The sequence below is a fragment of the Geospiza fortis genome, unplaced genomic scaffold, assembly GCF_000277835.1.
Source record: "Geospiza fortis unplaced genomic scaffold, GeoFor_1.0 scaffold172, whole genome shotgun sequence".
In the NCBI taxonomy this organism is placed as follows: domain Eukaryota; kingdom Metazoa; phylum Chordata; class Aves; order Passeriformes; family Thraupidae; genus Geospiza; species Geospiza fortis.
Genome location: NW_005054309.1, coordinates 380,605 through 399,074, shown reverse-complemented (window position 1 = coordinate 399,074; position 18,470 = coordinate 380,605). Strand labels below are relative to the sequence as shown.

The following is an 18,470-nucleotide window of genomic DNA, read 5'->3' as shown; positions in this document are numbered from 1 at the left end:
GGTAGTCATGAAGTGCTCATGGACAATTAAAAGAATAAGGCCCTGTTTCTGATTTTTGCAGCCACACGTTTCAATCTGGAGACGGAATGGAAGAACAATTACCCCAGGCTGCGAGAGCTTGACAGGGTAAATTACACTGCTGCTATTACTGTATGCTACAAAGGGTTGAAGACTGTGAATCTAAATTTATGCCTTTTAATTTCATTTGTAAAGATTTCTTAAAGTTAACATAAAGAACTGACATTTCAAAATGTTAGGACAGGGTAAATAGGGTAAATTATTGTAGGGGAAGGAAATACTGTTCTTCAGAATTGTGATGCTTCAGCACTTAAGTCCTTCACTCTTCTAGTATACAGTTACCTGACTTAACTTGCCCCCAGGGTTAGGTCAGTGTTTCTTTGTGATCATGACAGAACTGGAAAAGAGCAGTTACATTCCCTGGTCTATCAGACAGAGTAACAAAACAATTGGGATCTCATTTTGTAATTCTTTTCTAGAGATTGTGAATATTGAAATGCCATGCCTGGACAAAGGCATGCAAGAGATGGGGGGGCAAATGTATGGCAAACCAGGGTAGCTGATGATATGGACACACATTGTTCAGAACATGACCAGGAGGCATCATTCAGTACTTAAAGGCCTTAAGGAAAAGGTTTTGAATTTTTTTACCTTTTGTGTGGAGACATGATCAAACTACACTTAATCTTACTATTTCCTTTTGCACAGAATGAACTGTTTGAGAAAGCAAAGAATGAGATTCTTGATGAAGTCATAAGTTTGACTCAGGTCACCCCAAAGCACTGGTACAGTAATTTTTTTTTCCCATTATTTACTGGGAGAAGTTTGCCTTTAAAATAGAGTTCTAGAAAAAAGCATTATTAATAATAAGTAAGAAGCTGTTTTTCTTGGACAATGTATCGTGTTCCTGTGATCTGCAATCTTGTTTGCTGTGTTCCTAGCAAATTGAATGCACACCTATTAGTCACTTGTGTACTGGAAACTATCAATAATTCTCATTTTAGGGAGGAGATGCTTGAGAAAACTTTATGGGAAAGGGTATCTACTCATGTGATTGAGAACATATACCTGCCAGCAGCACAGACTGCAAACTCAGGGACATTTAACACCACTGTGGACATCAAACTGAAGCAGTGGACTGACAAGCAACTGCCTAATAAAGCAGTAGAGGTGAGAATTTAGTTATTTAAATAAAAAAAATAAAATTAAAACTTAATTAAAATGTAAAATGAAAGCATAACTCCAGAGAAGTAAGATGATGTTTGAATGGCTGAACTGCAGTTCTTTTAACTAGCTTATCTGTCAGAAATGCCTGGCAAGATCTTGCTGTCCCAAAACCATTCAGAGCAAAAACATTGTATTTTGCTCTTCTGGTGAATTTTGTCTATTAAAGAAAAAAACCTGAACCTATTTTTGCAAGGTTAACAAACCCCTTAGGTAGGTGTATTCACATTTAATAGATTTATGCAAGTTTAACAGAATTCTGCTTGCTACAATACAGTGAAGCAAAGCTTAATGTTGCTTTTATTAGCAGTGAATAAGGCAGCAAAAGAAAAGTCAATGATTTATGTTTGTGTGGGTTTTTTTGGAAAGTCTCCAGATTTTCATACTTGAAAGAATTGTAATAAATGTGCCTTTGTCAGGTGGTGTATGGTGTAATGGTCCATTTCAGGAGAAATTGTTTGCTAACTTTCCAGGTGGCATGGGAGACTTTGCAAGAAGAATTTTCCCGTTTCATGACAGAAAAAAAAGGAAAAGAGCACGATGATATCTTTGATAAACTGAAGCAGGCTGTCAAAGAAGAAACTATTAAGCGGCATAAATGGAATGAGAGAGCGGAGGATAGCCTGGTATAATGTAGTGGGCTTTTTTGCCTTGAAATGTTTTTATTAGAGTTGAATAATCAGTATTTTTGCATTCTTTTGCTGTAATTATAAAATTATTATTGTTGTGTCCATCTCACCTTTTCTATTTAATGTTTTAATTCAGTGTTTCTAATTTCATTATTGTCTTTTATTAGTTACTGCCCTAAATAGTATCTAATAGAACTGTTCTGGTTGGTTCATGAATGTCCTACATAACCCACTGGCTGCACAAGGGCAGCCTGGTGAGAGTTGTTTAGCATCAGCTTATTTGTTCTGTTCAGTGTACCCCTATAAAATAACATCATTTCATTTCCATCTTTATAGATTCTGTAATCAAGAGGGATTTAATATCTTTTTCTTTATTTTTTCCATTATTTATGCAGGCTGTAGAAAAGAATCAGAGGCACACGAAAATAATTTCGGCAGTACTTTGAAACGTGCCTGTTGAATCTCTTCTGCATGCCCAATAGAATCTGTTTTATTAACCATTAAAAAATGAAAAGAATACTAGAAATGGGTTATTAACTAAATCCTGAATGAATGATTTGCTGTGTGCTAAAGTGACATTGTGCATTGCAGCGGGTGATCCAGCACAATGCTTTAGAAGATCGGTCAATATCTGACAAGCAGCAGTGGGATGCAGCCATTCATTTCATGGAAGAGACGCTCCAGAGTCGGCTCAAAGACAGTGAGTGGTGTTGTGTATTCCACTCTTCTTCCCCTTTTAATCTGAGCCAATCTTGAGCTAGCTCACTTCACTGAAGGGCAGCCTTCATATCAGCCCAACTGACACAGTGGTGACTGCTTGCAGTGGTACTGATACTGATAGAAATATTTAGCAAAATGCAGCCTCAAAAGCTCTCGTGCTCTTGCTCTTAAAATGAGGCAACTGAATAAGAAGCAGTAGAGATCTATAGAGTCAAAAAATGGTCTAAATGCACATGTAAGAGGACAGGATAAATTCAGAGAAAATAGTTGGTCTGTTTATAGTTTTTAACATAATCCGTTTTGATGCAAGTTGCAGCCAAGATAAGATTTGAGGGTTTTTAGTGCATGATTTGGAACTGGGAGGGTGATCTCAGTAGAGGGTTGTTGTGTTTTTTATATACTTCTTGAAGTATCTACTGGTTGGAAGTAATTTTTAAATTTTAGTAAAATACATCAACCATTGCTTGAAGCAAAATACACATGACTTAACTCAGTGTGGTGTATTTTATGTTCTTCAACATTAAATGTTCATTCTTGTTCACGTACTTAATTTTGAAAGTTTAAATTTGGCTGGTTGCATATATTTTCTTTGATAGTTAATATCAGACCTCCTTTTTCAGCTGAATCTGTTATTGAAGATATGGTGGGTCCAGACTGGAAAAAAAGATGGTTGCACTGGGTAGGCCGCACCAAAGAACAGGTAATAGGAAAAAAAATTATAAAGAATTTACAGTTCACTACCTTTAGAAAACTTTGATTATTACTCAATAAATTTTCAAAACTGCCAATTCTCTTCACACTATTTCGATGCTACAAAAAAACCTCACTTGTCATTGTTTTAAATAGCATGGAGAATTTAGTATATATTTCCGTGCTCTGTCTACAGAGTGACTTGTAAACTGTTTTCCATTTTTCAGCTGAATTACATCTTTGCTATCATGCCATTGACCTATGTATTGAAGTTCTTGCAGTAGAAAGAAATCAATGTTAGCAGGTGGAAACTGGGCTATTCTCTTCTATACTTTTCATGCCTGCCTTCTAAACAGAAGTCAGACACAGTTTCCTGTCATGCTCTATTTGGATTTAATTAGTATGTGATAGCATTATCATTTGCATTGTAATCACAGTTGTATCTTCTGACTGGCCTTATTATTCATAAGATCTCCTCTAATTTGCTCATAGCTTTTGGAAATTTCCTTTGAATTTTAATTGCACCTTTTGTTCAATGCCCAGAGATGATAGGCTTTTTATATTACTTTTCCTAGATGTTTCTCAAACTGATTCATACTTTAAAGAAGTAAGCAGAATTTAAAAGGATAGAGTAGGAAGTAATTGTTTTGGAGAAAGGAATTTTACAGTCAACTATATGCAGCCAGCTATTGGAGCATGGTAGTGACTTCAGCCTATATTAGTTGGTTTTTATGAGCAGCAGCTTAAAGGGATGAACCCATGGAGAGTTCCTGCTAGCTAATAGTCAAAAATTACAATTTTAATCAGTGTCACAAGTGATATATGAATGTGAAACCTGATAGCACTGCTAGCAGATATTCATCTAGGGGAAAGGGGTCTAACACCAATGATTTTTTCCCACCTTTCTATTCTTGTTCTGCATTTCTGTGTATATTGAAAAGGGGAAAAATTAAATTGACAGTGAATTATCCATTAAAAATGCTGTATTTGATGTGTCTTTTCACAAATTCCTTTGAAGTAACTTAAAAGTAATAGTTAATAGTGTCAGAGGTTTTTTCTGCCCTGGCTTATTAAGCAAATAGAGTGTTTATTGAGGAGGTGCTGATGATTTCTGTGTTGCTAATAATAAATTCCAACTAATTATTCCTATCCTAGAATATTCGTAATGAAACAAAAAATGAACTTGAGAAATTAATCAAGTGCAATGAAGATCATCCAGCTTATCTGGCAAATGATGAAGTAACGACTGTCAGAAAGAATCTGGAAGCAAGAGGAGTAGCAGTGGATCCATGTCTGGTGAGATGCAGAATTGTAACAAGACACATGGAAGCCCCCTGTGAACATCTGAATGTTTTCTAGATGCCAAAGAAAAGATTTCATCTGAATACTGAGTTTGTAATGCAGATGTTTCCAGACAAATCACTAAGTGACTGCTTGCACGCAATTCACACACTTCTGTTGGCTGAGCAGCACTTTGGAATCTGTCCCTTTAGACTGGAATCAGAATCTGCTGAGCAGACTTTCTTGCCTACATTGTAACAAAGCTTGTTAGAAATTATTGTTCTAATGTAATCAAGGCCTTTGTGAGCAAGTTACAGTAAAAACATACTGTGTACCCTAAAGCTTTCAGTGTGGTTGTATGTGAAGTTTGCAGTTCACTGGTACCATGAAGAATTTTTTTTTAATACTTAGAAAAAGGCAGGATTTTTTTAGAATGTCCCAAGGGATTGTATTGTACATCTGAAATGTTCTGGAAAATTACATATCTCATTGCAGTGAAAGGCCCCTAAGGGTAATTAGACCTCTTATCTAATTAAATGGGAGATTTTAAATAAATGAGAATTCAGACATTAATAAGTAATAGATGTGGATTTCCTATAGTGGTGATTTATTTTCTGCAATAACTTTGGCTACCTTTGCACCATTAATACATGCACTTCTTCTAGGAAGAAGAGTTGTTGTAATATCTGCTGCTCCTTTCGTATACAGCACTTAGCATTTTTTATAAAGGTCGTAGTAGTGATCCACATCTTCTACATGAGGAGGCTGAGTGCAAACTGAGGTTTATCTAGCTAAGCAACTGATTTTCTTAATTATGTTTTATGGGTTTTCCAGAGAGGCATCTTGATACACATGTTTAATTTTGAAGAATTGAAACATAATAAACCTAATAAAGAAAAGTTATAAATGTTTGTTTACGTAAGACCCATTAAATATTTCTCTAAGCTTTAATCTGGTTTAATTGGTAAATTAATGGGTACAACTCAGAAATGTATTCTCAGTGTTAATGTCAAGAATGTTTTCTAGTATATCACTTAAACGTGTTTTGGCCACAAACTGTATTTTTAAGCATTCAGTTATGTTCATGGAAGAGTAGGTTTTTAAACTGACAAGTCATCTGTAGTGTTTGCCAAGTGTAACTAACACATTAATCATATCCCAGTTGCAGACAAATTGCTGAGAAATATTTAGATACATGTTACATGATAGGAACAGTGGAATTTGGAGTTACATTTTAAAATTAAATGCAGTCATTAATCTAAGCACGATAGTGAGTGTATGTATTTATTTATTTAGTCAAATTTAAATACTCTTTTCCTAGATTAAAGACACATGGCACCAAATTTATAGAAGATACTTCCTGAAGTCTGCTTTGAACCACTGCAATCTATGTCGAAGAGGCTTCTATTATTATCAGAGGCATTTTGTGGACTCAGAGGTAAATTAAAGAACAGATGTTCTTCATCTACTCTGGTGTTTTGCCTTAATATTTCTATTTCAGTTGAAAAAAGAATCTAAAAGTACTTCAAAGTAGCCTGACCAGATAGCTGGTGATCTCAGATACGTTTTACATGAGGCTTGTAATGGATAAAATGCCATCCTGGTGGTAATTATGTAAAATGACCACTAGGTATCAGCCATGACCTAAACATCTGTTTCTAATGGATGTGTATTGAAAAGGCACCGTTAAAACCAGTAGTGTACAGCTGTTGATATGCTTTTGATAGCCATTTCTCCTGCTTTCCCGTTGATAGTTATTTGCTTCACTTATACAAAAAAAATTAGAAAACATCCCTATGGATTTATAGGAATACTATGGTCAGTAAATGTTTATAGTTAATGCTTTTGGAACTATGTGTGATCAATGGGGAAAAAAAATGAACAGCTATGAAGTTTCCAAACAGGCCTTTATAAATAACTTTTCTAGTTTTGTGAACCCAAGCTTGTGCAAGAAATGACAGTGTGGATCAAATCACTCAAAGAATACTATTTTCTTACCATTATATTTTAAATCAAAGAGAAATTGCTGGAAAGGTAGAGCTCCTCACTTTTTCTCTTAATAAGCCATGAAGCCAGAAATATTTGTTACTTTAGAAATACCTTTGCCTGTAAGAGGTAAGAGAGAAGGAGATCACAATATGGAGAGCTGCCTCTTTATGACACTTAAATTCTTAATCATGTTCCTGTCTTTTTTAAGGTGCCCTAATGTGAACTTAATGCTCCCTTCTGCCATCCTTGCAGGTGTAGAAACTGTCTTTTCTGTTGTTAACAAATGCAGCCCTTGGCCCAGCCCTGTCTTCAGAAGCATTTGTCATGCAGGAAGGCACAGCCTGGAGCTCAGCTGTTGTCTCTCAGTGTATTTGCTACCAGCAGTGGTGTTCCAGTGAGCATTAGGTTACGCTCCCCAGCCTGCATAAAGTGTGTGCAAATTGTTTTTCCATGGTTTCCCATGATACAGCTCTTTCTGTTGAAAATAGCAGATGTGAAGGTGATACAGTGCATTAAATAAGGCTGATGTGGTTCTTGTGAAGTATTTGTGATGTGTTTCCTTGTTACCTACACCAGTAATTCTGTGGGATTTTTGTGCAAGGTCTGGATATATATACATGAGGTTACAGTTGCTGCTAAAAGGGTCAAGAGATTCTTGTGTGTGTGGGATGTTCACTGGACACCAGGGGTCTGACCCCACAAGTTCTGTCGTTCCAGCTCGAATGTAATGACATCGTCCTCTTCTGGCGGATACAGCGAATGCTGGCCATTACAGCAAATACCCTGAGGCAGCAGCTCACCAACACTGAAGGTAAGGCTCAGTCACTGGAAGGGCTTGAAACAAAAAATTATCTCCTTCTAAAAAAGTCATCCCATCATAATTTTGCTTAGAGGGGAAATACCCTTTGAAATTTAAAAATCTTTCTCAAAGAAATTCCATTCTTAATGGCCCAAAGAGGGGGCTTCTGTGTTCAGAAGTTTGCTTTTTCTCCTATCAGGTTAAGAAATATGGTAATATATATTGTGTCTCCAACAGACCTTTCCAAAATTCTGTCCTTAGGTCATTGGAGTTGCAAAAGTGTTGCCACTCACTTTTTTTGGTTGCTTTGTTGTTTGTTTTTTTTTTTTTTTACAGTAAGGCGCTTGGAGAAGAATGTAAAGGAAGTGCTTGAAGATTTTGCTGAAGACAATGAAAAGAAGGTGATGCTCCTAACTGGCAAGAGAGTCCAGCTTGCAGAAGATCTCAGTAAGTACCCATTCTACAGTGTTTTGGAATGAGCTTGAAATGAAGCAAATTCTACCACTGCCCTTGAGAATATTCAGTGTGATGGGGGTTGTTCGTGTGCTGGCACTTATTTAATATCATACAGATTTTTTCTTAAATATGGTCAGATCTCACTGATTCTAAGGTGAACATAGATAGTATAGTGTGATAATATAATTTACACTAGATGTAACTTCACTAATGTAAATATATTGAAAAAATGTAGTTAAAACAGAATAATATTTAAAGGGAGATTCCCCTTCCAGAGGGATTACAGTAGTTTAATGCTCTGGGTAACTCAAAAAGTGATCAAAAACCATTAGGGTTTTATGATTAATATACTAAGATTTTAAACACTGAAGGTTTTTAAGGTAACAGTCCAGGTTGAGGTTGTGTCCTGTTGTCTGCCTGCACACCCAGTAGGGTTTAGACTGACTTTTAGCTGATGGACCTTGTCTTGCACACATACCATTGTTTTTTTGGCAGCATTCTGCCATTCTGTGAGACTTCCACTTAAACCCCAGCTGTGCACCTGGTCTGAGAGGGGAAAAAACAGTGCTGTGCAAAAGAGAAAAGGAAAAAAAACTAGTGATAAATTAAGTTCCTCTAGTTACATAAATACCTGCATTGTCACGTCACAGGTGACCATTCTTAGATCTCTATTTTGTGTTTGATGTAGAAACTAATTTTTGTCTTAAAATATGACTTGGGATATTTAATTCAGAATAAATGAATATTGTGATCAGTGTTTTTTCTTTCAATTAGAAAAGTAATTAGGAAAGTTCTTATATCCGGGGTTCAGTAGGACAGAGAAGCCTGCAATAGCTGTTAGTTACCTAAGTATGAATTATATTTTTCATATTTTACATCTAAAATGTAATTTAAAGTAAATGTTTTGCTTAAAATAAACTCAAAATGCTGATTTTTGGGCTTTTTTCCTGCACAAACACTGGTATAGAGGGAACCATGGTGGTTTTGATTTATCCTCAAGTATTCAGTGTTTTAAAACAAAATTAAAAAACCCTAACATGCCCATGATGTTTAAATTAACGTGTCTTTATTTTGCACTGAAATTGACTTAGAATTTTTGTATTGTCAACTTTGCTTTTCCCCAGCCTCAGTAATAGGCTCCCATTTCAAAGCAGTGGCAGCTGAGGTCATTATTTTGTAAACTAAGACTAGACCTGTAGGAGCAGCCTGTGTGTGTTCATAACCTGAGGTGTCAGTGCACTGGTATAAATGCTTGAAGTGTGTAGTTTGCATTTCATAAATTACTGTGTAGCAAAAACATGTCACTGCACTGTATTTCTTTAAATTCAGGAGGTCACAGATCCCCCACACATTATTCTAAAGAAGTAATTGTTACTCGGTGCAAAACAATGTATGATGACATGTTCTGCTTTATTGTACCTGTGGGAGGATTTTAAAACTACCACTGCTTAGCTCTGTACTCAGATCAGCTGTGTTCCTTCTATGTGCTTTTATTACTAAGTGATTTTTATGGGAATAGGACTGGAAAAGGGGGGTTCTTTGCATTTCCCTTGGTGAACAGAATGCTTTTCTAAGGTGCAGACGATTTTTTTATACCTCTGAGATAGATTTTGATAGCATAGAGCATTGAACTCTCAGATGGCTGTAATTTCATTCTAGTAGCACTTAGTAAAGTTCAGGAGTCTCCTAAAGGAAAAAATCCTGACTCTTGTGACACACTTTCATAATGTATATTGGTATTTTAATTAGGAAGGGCAGCAATCTCCTGAATCATGAAGTCCAGTCTCTCTATTCCATGCAGCTGTGTTTATATAACCCAGCTGATTCGAATATCTTGAGCTCTGTCTTCAAATCAGTTGCTTGTTGGGGCTCACTATTGACACTGAAAACTTGTTCCAGGATGTCATTCTTCTGGTGGTTACAAATAGACTTCTAATTTCCAGTCTAAATTTGTAAATATGGGGCTGGGATTCACTTCCTGATTAGAAACTCTACTTGCAAATGTAAATTATTTATATACCTGAGGTTGGGATGACTTCTCTTGATACTGGTTATATGGGAGCACTGTCTCACTGCTGTTTTATCAGTCTTTTAGTGCTGAAGCACTGAAAAGTGTTTTATTGTTTATTCAGGATACTGGTTAATGGCTGTTACTCACATGGGTGACCGAGTCTCATGATGAGAGCTCACACAGGACTCAAAACTTACTTGAGCAGGTTTTGTTGTCTGTGTTCTACAACCTTGAATGGTACTTTAGTCCTATATAAGAATATTCTTCATAAGACATTTATGCCCTGAATCTTGCTGCTTCTCACTGTTAATATCTCAAGTTTTATTCTAGGTATTTTAAAGAGTGTAAACAGATATTTGAATGAATTATTAATTTTTTAATATACTGAAGGATGCTTTTCTTCAAAAATATGCTTTACATGTAACATAAATATACTCCTTAACATAAATATCATCATGATACTTGTACCAGTGAATGGTTACTAAGTTTATGAAAATAAATCCTAGAATTAGAGTCCTTTGGAAGAAAGGATCATGAGGTGCAAAAAGGGGCAGAGGAAAGTATGAACAGCTGAATTGGGGAAAATTGAATTCAAAAATGTCCTAAAATGCAATCACTCTGAGAATGCTTGTACTGAAAGATACACCTGTGGTTGATATATCCCAGAGTCCTGACCCTGGCAGTGAGCAGGCGTGGGAACAGCATAAGCATACAGTAGTTCTTGCCTGTTGTACTCTCACAGCAGCCCACAGTCTGTGGTTCCAAGATTTCCTAATCCTGAGGTAATATCTTTGTGATTAATAGGCATTCATGGAGGTTTTTTTTTTTCCTCCTGTGAATTTCTCTAATTGCTTTTTGAACTCATGTAAACTTTGGCATCTGCAACATCCTGTGGCAATTAGTTCCAGGGTTCAACTACACATTGTGAGAAAAAGTACTTCCTTTTGTTTGTTTCTGAGCCACCTGCCAGTTTCATTTGGTACTCCTTAATTCTTGCACTGTGAAAAACATTCGGTAATCTTTTTCTTTTCATTTTTTTGCCATTCATGACTTCACAGACGTGTATGCTACCTGCACTTGATGTTCTTTTTTCTGACTTGAAAAGTTCTCATGGTGTAGCTGCTCTTTGCATGGACATTTTTTCCTGGTTTTGATCAGCCTTGTCACTCTTCTCCTCTTTCTTAGTTCCACTAAACCCTTTTTGAGGTGAAAGAGCAGACCTTGCACAAAATATTTGAAATGTATCTACGTTATGGATTTATACACCTGTGTTATGATGCTTTCTGGGTTTTATTCTGGTCTCTTTACAGTAATTCCTTGTAGTCTGTTTCCTCTTTTGCCAGTTACTGAACAGTGAGCTGATGCTGCAGTGGTCTATCTGCTACAACTCCCAAGTTCTTGTGTGAAAAGTAACAGCCATGATATTGTCCTTTTCTTGTCATGTTTTAAAACTGTAGGTACAGCTGAGATATGTTTATTGGTTTTTTATTATGAGGATTCAGAAACAAAAGTAATTTGCCATCTGTCTCTTACATGCCTAACTGGGTACTGTAGGCTTATTCAGTAGTTGACAGGAACCTGTTTTAATGCAGTTGTTCACCACCTCCTTCATAACTCTGGGGCATTATTTTTATTGAAGTTCTTCACCAAAGTTGTCTGCCTTTTGGGGAAAACAGTCCTGACTTGGATAGCTTCACCAGAAATAGGAGAAATCACATTTACTTTCTGGTTGGCACCTGCATCTTGATTGTGCTCATTGCTGACGGACAAAATACTTTGATTTGAAATTTATATTTCACACAGCTAAGTATTTGCTTAGCTATATCAGTATTTTAAATATGCTCTGTTTCATAAGAAGTAAAATGGGATAGAAGGAGAGCTGAAAGTACAATGGTAAAAAATTAGTATTTTAAAAGAAGAATTTCACAGAAAAGCCTCTTGGCAAGACTGCCCTGTTGGTATTGCAGGCTTTAAGGCACTGCTTTGGGCTGGAGGGAAAATCTAATGGTGGCAAGTCAGTCCCTTCAAATTCCTGCAGCTGTTACACACAAGTGTGTGCACCTCTACACAAATCCTTTCCACTTGCTCTTTTTTTTTATATTAATCACCCTTTATTTCTAGAGTACCTTTGAAAATGGATGAGTTGATATATAACCTTTTATCAGTGAACATTTGCAGTATTTGCAAGTTCCTGCTGTTTTCTTCTGTAACTGTGTTTAACTTTCCAAAGTGAATGATATTGAATATTTCTGCAGGCTGCCTCTGAAGTTACTGAAGGTTTTAAATGTTCTCTGTATTTTAAAATGGCATTTGGTTGGTTATTTATAAAAGACAACGATTTGAAGTCACACCTTCCCTAGAACTGTATTAATTATGTTCTTCAGAATTGGGCAATAGGAACATAATACCTAGGTGAAAGACTTCAACATGAATAGTGTATTTTCTGCTGTTTTATTTTTAACACAAATGACAGACTAGTAATTTCAGCAGAAATACCTGATAGCATGTGGATAACATGGGAATTGTTGAAAATGTTGAGTTCCCAGTAAAACACTTGGGAGAAGTAGCTCGCTGATTGCAGGATGTCTGTCTGCCGGGCCGTGCTGTGTTTCCCCGCGGGGCCGGAGCAGCTGGGGCGACCTCCGGCGGTGCCGGTGCCGAGCGCGCGGTGGCGCTGCGCGGCCGCGGAGGGAGCGCGGGGCTCCTCCAGGGGCTCCCCCCTCCCAGGGCTTCCTAACGGGGCTCCCCCCTCCCGGGGCTCTCCCCTCCCGGGGCTCTCCCCTCCCGGGGCTCCCGGGGCTCCCGTCCCGGGGCTCTCCCCCTCGGGGCTCCCCTCCCGCCGCCGGTAGGAAGATGCACTTGCCTGTCCCTGTCCCTCTTGTTCACCACTCCCCCTCGGGTTTTCTGGTTTGTTTGTATGACCTGTAATTTATGATGATTGTAAAGGACAGTTTACTTTTTTTTTTTCTCAGCTGCACATTTCTGGTTAGCAACTGCGTGGAAAGTACTAGTTTAGTAAGCTTTATTAAGAAAAGACTGTTAGGAATTGAGTCCTTTAGTCATTTCAAAAAGGAAGTGGATCTTCCAGTGTTTTATCCTAAAGCTAAGTGCCATCTCTATTGCAGTAGCACCTAAAGCCTGCTAGGTGGTGCACATAGATGTTGAAAGCTTCAGGTGAATCCAAGCTTCAGGCAGGCAGCAGGAGCTTTGCCATTCGCTTCACTAGACTTGAAATCTCATAGACCCAAACGAAATTCATATGTCCTATCTTCATTTATTTCTTCTCCTTTTAGTCCTTTTGGACAGCAAAACTGTGAATGTTGCAAAGCCACAGGATAAACAAATCATAGTACATACAAAGCATCTTTCCTAGGTCAGCATACTATTCATCCAATATCCTGTGTCCTCACAAGCTGGAAAAGAAAACCCAGTTCTTCACCAAATTATAAGTAAAACCATATGCATGGGAGAGTCATTGGCAGGAGGTGGGAATGCCTGTGGAAACTTGATTCTGAAATTGCCAGGAATGAATGTGAATGGATCAGCCTCCAAGTTCATTTGTCAGTAATGTTGACACCTGTACAGGTGTCGTGGGCTAGCTGAGACTTTGTTCTGCACAAAAGCTTTTTGAAACATTTGAGGAGTAAGCCCTCACATGAAGAAAATACAGCTTAGGGCCATTTGTTTCAATTCTGTCATACGTTTGTAAGCTATGAAATGTAATAGTTTGCAGAACTTAATTATTTTCTTGTAAAGACTAAAACATATAAAAACTAAGCAAACCAGAGTTACAGTGAAGTACTTTCAAGTTTTATATCTAAAGTCATTGCTTTGCAGTCGCAGCATTAAATTTTTTATTTACTTCTTCTCTTGTTGAATGTAAGCCATTTGCCAACTTGGAGCATGACTGATTTAATATCATATAGTCATATAATAAACTTGCCATTTTAATGGAGTTAGAAAGCTAAGGTTGGCACTTCCATATGCAAGTTGCTGACTCAGGACCTGGAGTTCCTGTGATTTGGCTAAGCTGAGTGGGTTCTGTTGTGTCTGTTCTGTGTAACTGTTTTAATCCAAGTGAGTCCCCTTTTTTGTTATGCATTTATTCAAAGTTGGGGATAAAGTCTGTGAAGAGTACTTTGCATATAATTACTTTCTCCATGGTTACATTTTTTCTTTCATTGCTGTTAGCTGTAGAACACAAATGTTGTGTGAAAGTAATCCTATACTGTGGTCATTACTATAGCCTAATTAAATTTCAGTTCCTTCAGATGACTGCCAATCGTGTTTTGATTTGACCTCCATCCTTCATGACATTGTTGATTACATGTGCTCCTTAAAATCAGGCTTTGACTTGACTTTCTAAAGCCTTTGCTTCCATTTGCTCTTCTATTATGAGCTTTAACTTTTTTTAAAGGTCACAGTGTTTCATAGGGGCAAAGCTCAGCTGTAGGGGGAAGGATCTCTCAAATAAGCAGATCATAGGTAATTTTCCTGTAGAAACTAGAGGCAGACAAAACAGCTCAAAAGGCAGCGGTTAGTAGTTCTTAAATCAGTAGTATGGTTTTCAGTGTTTACAAGATACAGAAAAAAGGTATAATTTTCAAGATATTTGAAGGCAGTCATCCAAATGTCACCCTTGCTGCCCAAAGACAGATATAGGAAAGAGGAAAGCGTCTTGGGAAGTGCAGATGGAGGAGTAACTTTATTAGAATCTGATTAATTACGGTTATTTTGTGCTCTTATTTCTTGCACAGTGCCTAAATATTGGAGTTTTAGAAGATACTTCAGTAAAAATGTGGTTACTTTGTAGTTGTAAGACAATTCCAGAGGTGTCAGCAGTCTCGCTTTGATCTCATTCTCCTTTCCCCTGGTCATAGCAGTGAGAAATGCTCATCTCATCCTGGGCTGGCAGAACATTACACCAGGAAGATGGTGTGGCCTTCTACCCAGAGAGATGGACAGCAGCCATTTCCCTCTGGGAGTCCCCAAGCAGATCTCCAGCTTCTGTTAAGCATGTGCAGGGAGCTGCTGTGTTCACAGTCCCCTGCCAGCAGCTTCCCTGAGGATGTTGGCATGGCCTGTGTCTTACCAGGGGCTGCTTGTCATTTAGAGCACATTGGTTTCTGCCCAAATCTCAATCAGTCACAAAGTGTGGGCTGGCTGTTTCTTAACAAGTTGAGGCTTGTGCTGGTGTCACCAGCGTGCTGGTGGCAGCATGATTCCTGTGCTCCCTTGGAGCTCTGTAGAGGTCCTGGTTCTCCATGACGCAGGAACTTGGGGGACAGTGTGCTTCGAATCTGTCTGTATGGTCGTGTCTTCGATTTCCTCGAAGTTTGAACCCAAGCAATATCTCATAGTAGACTTGCAGATTTCCTGTTAGAATGCAAATTAATTATTTTTGTATGACTATCATGTTTTTAACTCCCTGTAGATAATTTAAGAAATTGACCCAAGCAAGTGTACTTTGATGTGAAAGACACTGGTTAAATGTTCAAGTTTGTTTTTTTTTTTTCTCTTGAGTTTGGGGGCAGCAGCATGAAACTAATGAATTAAAACCAGAAGAATGTGTAGGATGGTCTGTGTGTCAAAGTGCAGATAAGGTAGTTCCTGCTTTGTGTCATGGCAGAAAGTGCTTTAGAAGGCTGCATCTTCTCACAGAGGGAAGTAATCCTCAAGGGAGAACATACATCACTTGCAGACATCCTGTGATGGAGTGATGGTTTACTTAACTTAAGAATCCCAGATGACCAAAGCCTGTCTGCTGTGATTTCTTAGTTATTGATGAAGAGTTAGGCACTGATGTCCAGGTCCTAAAACGGATCCTTACAAAGTTCACCACATTTGTCACTGACTAAAAGAAGCCTATCACTTAAAGCTGACATTGAAAAATAGTGATAAACTGCTACATGAATAATGACATGTTTAATACCTATTAATCTTTCTCTAGACCCATGTCTCTTGTACTTGAGGGTCATTGTGGTGTTGTCTGCTGAATTTATTTTTTTCTTAAAATTTTCTGAATTATGCAAGGATCAAAACATCTAGTTGGACACTATTTTCTCTTTAGTACTAGTTCCTTGTGAGGGTACTTATTAATCAAAATTTAAGTACTTATCATGGAGAGATTTACTTATCATGGAGAGATTTACTATTGGTATAAATTACAGGCTTGTAAATGGACCAGTATATGCTTTTGTTCAAAAGTGGTATGGAGCTGTGGAATGTAACATTCCCATTTCCAAAAGCTGGAGAGGTCAGTGTCGTGTATGTTGCACATTGTCAATTGCAGTAGATTCCACTTTGCCCATAGGAATGATAGCAAAGAAAAAAATAATAGAACCATTTGGATAAGGTGACTTAAATTTCTGACTATTAAACATTGTTATGCTCTAAAAATTCATCTAATCACCATTTCATTTTCTGCCATATTCTAGAGATATTTTAACTTAAATAGTCCTGATGGCATATTACTTCATTATCTAACTAATTACTGAGTATGCTTTCTTTTGGGTGGAGAAACACCCAAAAATATATCAGTTATTTTCTATGTTACAATCTTTACAGTTTTATAGCCTAAGGTTACAGTAGTCTTTACATAAGTAGTTTATCTTCATCACTGTGTATATGCTTTCTGCATAAGGAAAAGTTTATCTTTTGTTACATGACTGGATGAGTTGTTGGGTAGTATTTCTGATTTGCCTCTATGCTTTTCACTGTTTGCACACTAAAAATGAGCATCACCACGTTCTGATTCATTCCAGTTTAACAGTTTCGATTTGGAAATTCAGTCTTCCTGTATCTGTAAGTCTGATTCAAAGTATGAGATTGTTTTATAAGGTTGCCTTGTCATTCTGCTGCTGTGCTCTTTCCAGCTGTCCAGTAAGCAACACAGCTAAGTTCTGTTGAAAGACTGAGTTATTAGAGCAGTTTTAATTAAAACATCTGAGATGGAGACAGAGGACTGAAAGATGCCCAAGTCCTACCTTGATATTGCAGACCTTGTGACTCTCATAAACTTGCAACTTAATACAGGATAATGATCACTGGTGCATTAGGCTAACCTCAATGACAGTGTAGAAATAGTTTGTGACCTCACATCACAGTTTGGTAATATTTTGTTTCCTCCTGTAGACAAGCAGGATTTCCATGAGCACGAACAGCTCACGGAAATGTGTGTTGTATAAAGTCAGTAGTCTACATAATTGTCAGTTTTGCTTTAGCCCCATAGCTCAGTTCTGAAATGCTCTGTCAGAGACAGGATTTCATGCTTACCAGCCTGAGGAGCCCCAGGGATTGCTCCAAGAAGCTCAGCCAGCTTCTGTTCTGTTCCACCAAAGAGGGGGCAAACATGTGGCCAGAACTGTTTTGTTAAACTGAGAGCTCTGGCCAGTGAATCTGGAGCAGCTATAGATCAAGACATTGATTATTAATCTACTATTTCAACAGCACAATACACCGTTCCCATTTCTGGGGCTGAAGATCATTGTTAGTAATGGTAAAATACTGTTGCAGTGCTCAGTAGCTTGCAAAAATAGCTGAAGTGTTTTCAGACAAGCTGCTTCTGCTGCTGCGTGGTTATCTTTAGTGTGAAATAAACGTAATACTGTTTCATACAGGCAGCTGACAGCTTTGTTCAGGTGTGCTATGAAGGGATTAACAATTCATATGATGGTAATACTTGCAACAAAGTAACTTCAGTGATGGCAGCTGTGACTTGGGTTTTTTTCTTGATTTGATTATATTTTTACATCAGGCTAAATATATAATTTGGAGGTGATCTGTTCCTATTTAAGAGGTGGATTTGCCTACAACAGGGAAAACAAAACTTTATCTTTGTAGGAAACAGGCTCCTTGATGTTTTCTCCTGTTATGGTCATGCAAAAGGGGATCAAACTGGATGCAAATTCAAATGTCCTGATAGATTGCAACACATACAAAAAACATAACATTAAAGGACAGGTACTACCATGTAGCATCAGTTGGCATCTTCATTCAGTCTAACTACTGGTAACTAATGACCATGCCAGCTACATTCTGCAAGCTTGCATTTTAAAGGCTGTATATTCTTAATGATTTGTAGATTTACTATATGAACTATTATAAATTCCATTTAAACTTTTCAGGATTCTGCAGTGCTTTTATTACACTAATGAGCTAATTGTTTAAGAATCATTCACATGATTCATCTTCCTGCTCAGCCTTTTTTAAAAAAAACTTTTAGCTGCTGAAACTCTCTTGACAAACAATATTTATAGCGGTTTGACAGCAGGATGAAGAACAGCGTTTGTCTTTGTAACAGCTTAAAGAAAAGACCTTTCCAGCACCCAGCCATGCAGTTACAATCTTGACCTCTTTCTTTTGCTGGGAACATAGATACAGCATACAAGCAGCGCCTCCCATGTGTTTTCTTGACCCTTTGACTGTCCATTCACTTCCCATCTGTTTTGCAGCCTTAAAGGAACAGAGAGGGCCCTCTACTTATAAATCTGTCTTTGCAGCTGACAAATTATGTTCTGTCTCTTTAAGGGCAGCCTGGGTGGTTTTGCCTTTTTTTCCTTCTTCCGCCTTAAAACTTTAGCTTTCCTCTCAGTCTTATCCAGAGTAAAATATGGTATGTGAACAAGAGGAAACTGGCAAAATATGTGATAGG

The 18,470-nt window shown here is 37.6% G+C and overlaps 1 protein-coding gene across 4 annotated transcripts in view; it reads left to right on the top strand.

Moving 5' to 3' along the window:
- OPA1 (OPA1 mitochondrial dynamin like GTPase) overlaps positions 1–18,470 on the top strand; it is a 46,038-nt gene that overhangs the window by 19,638 nt on the left and 7,930 nt on the right. For all 4 annotated transcript variants that reach the window (XM_014312313.2, XM_031055353.1, XM_031055354.1 and 1 more), the window contains 10 exons: positions 62–126; positions 727–803; positions 1,023–1,188; positions 1,716–1,868; positions 2,463–2,571; positions 3,212–3,291; positions 4,437–4,577; positions 5,884–6,000; positions 7,269–7,362; positions 7,687–7,797. In XM_014312313.2, coding sequence (XP_014167788.1) covers positions 62–126; positions 727–803; positions 1,023–1,188; positions 1,716–1,868; positions 2,463–2,571; positions 3,212–3,291; positions 4,437–4,577; positions 5,884–6,000; positions 7,269–7,362; positions 7,687–7,797 — 1,113 coding nt within the window. The remainder of the gene's footprint in view (positions 1–61; positions 127–726; positions 804–1,022; positions 1,189–1,715; positions 1,869–2,462; positions 2,572–3,211; positions 3,292–4,436; positions 4,578–5,883; positions 6,001–7,268; positions 7,363–7,686; positions 7,798–18,470) is intronic.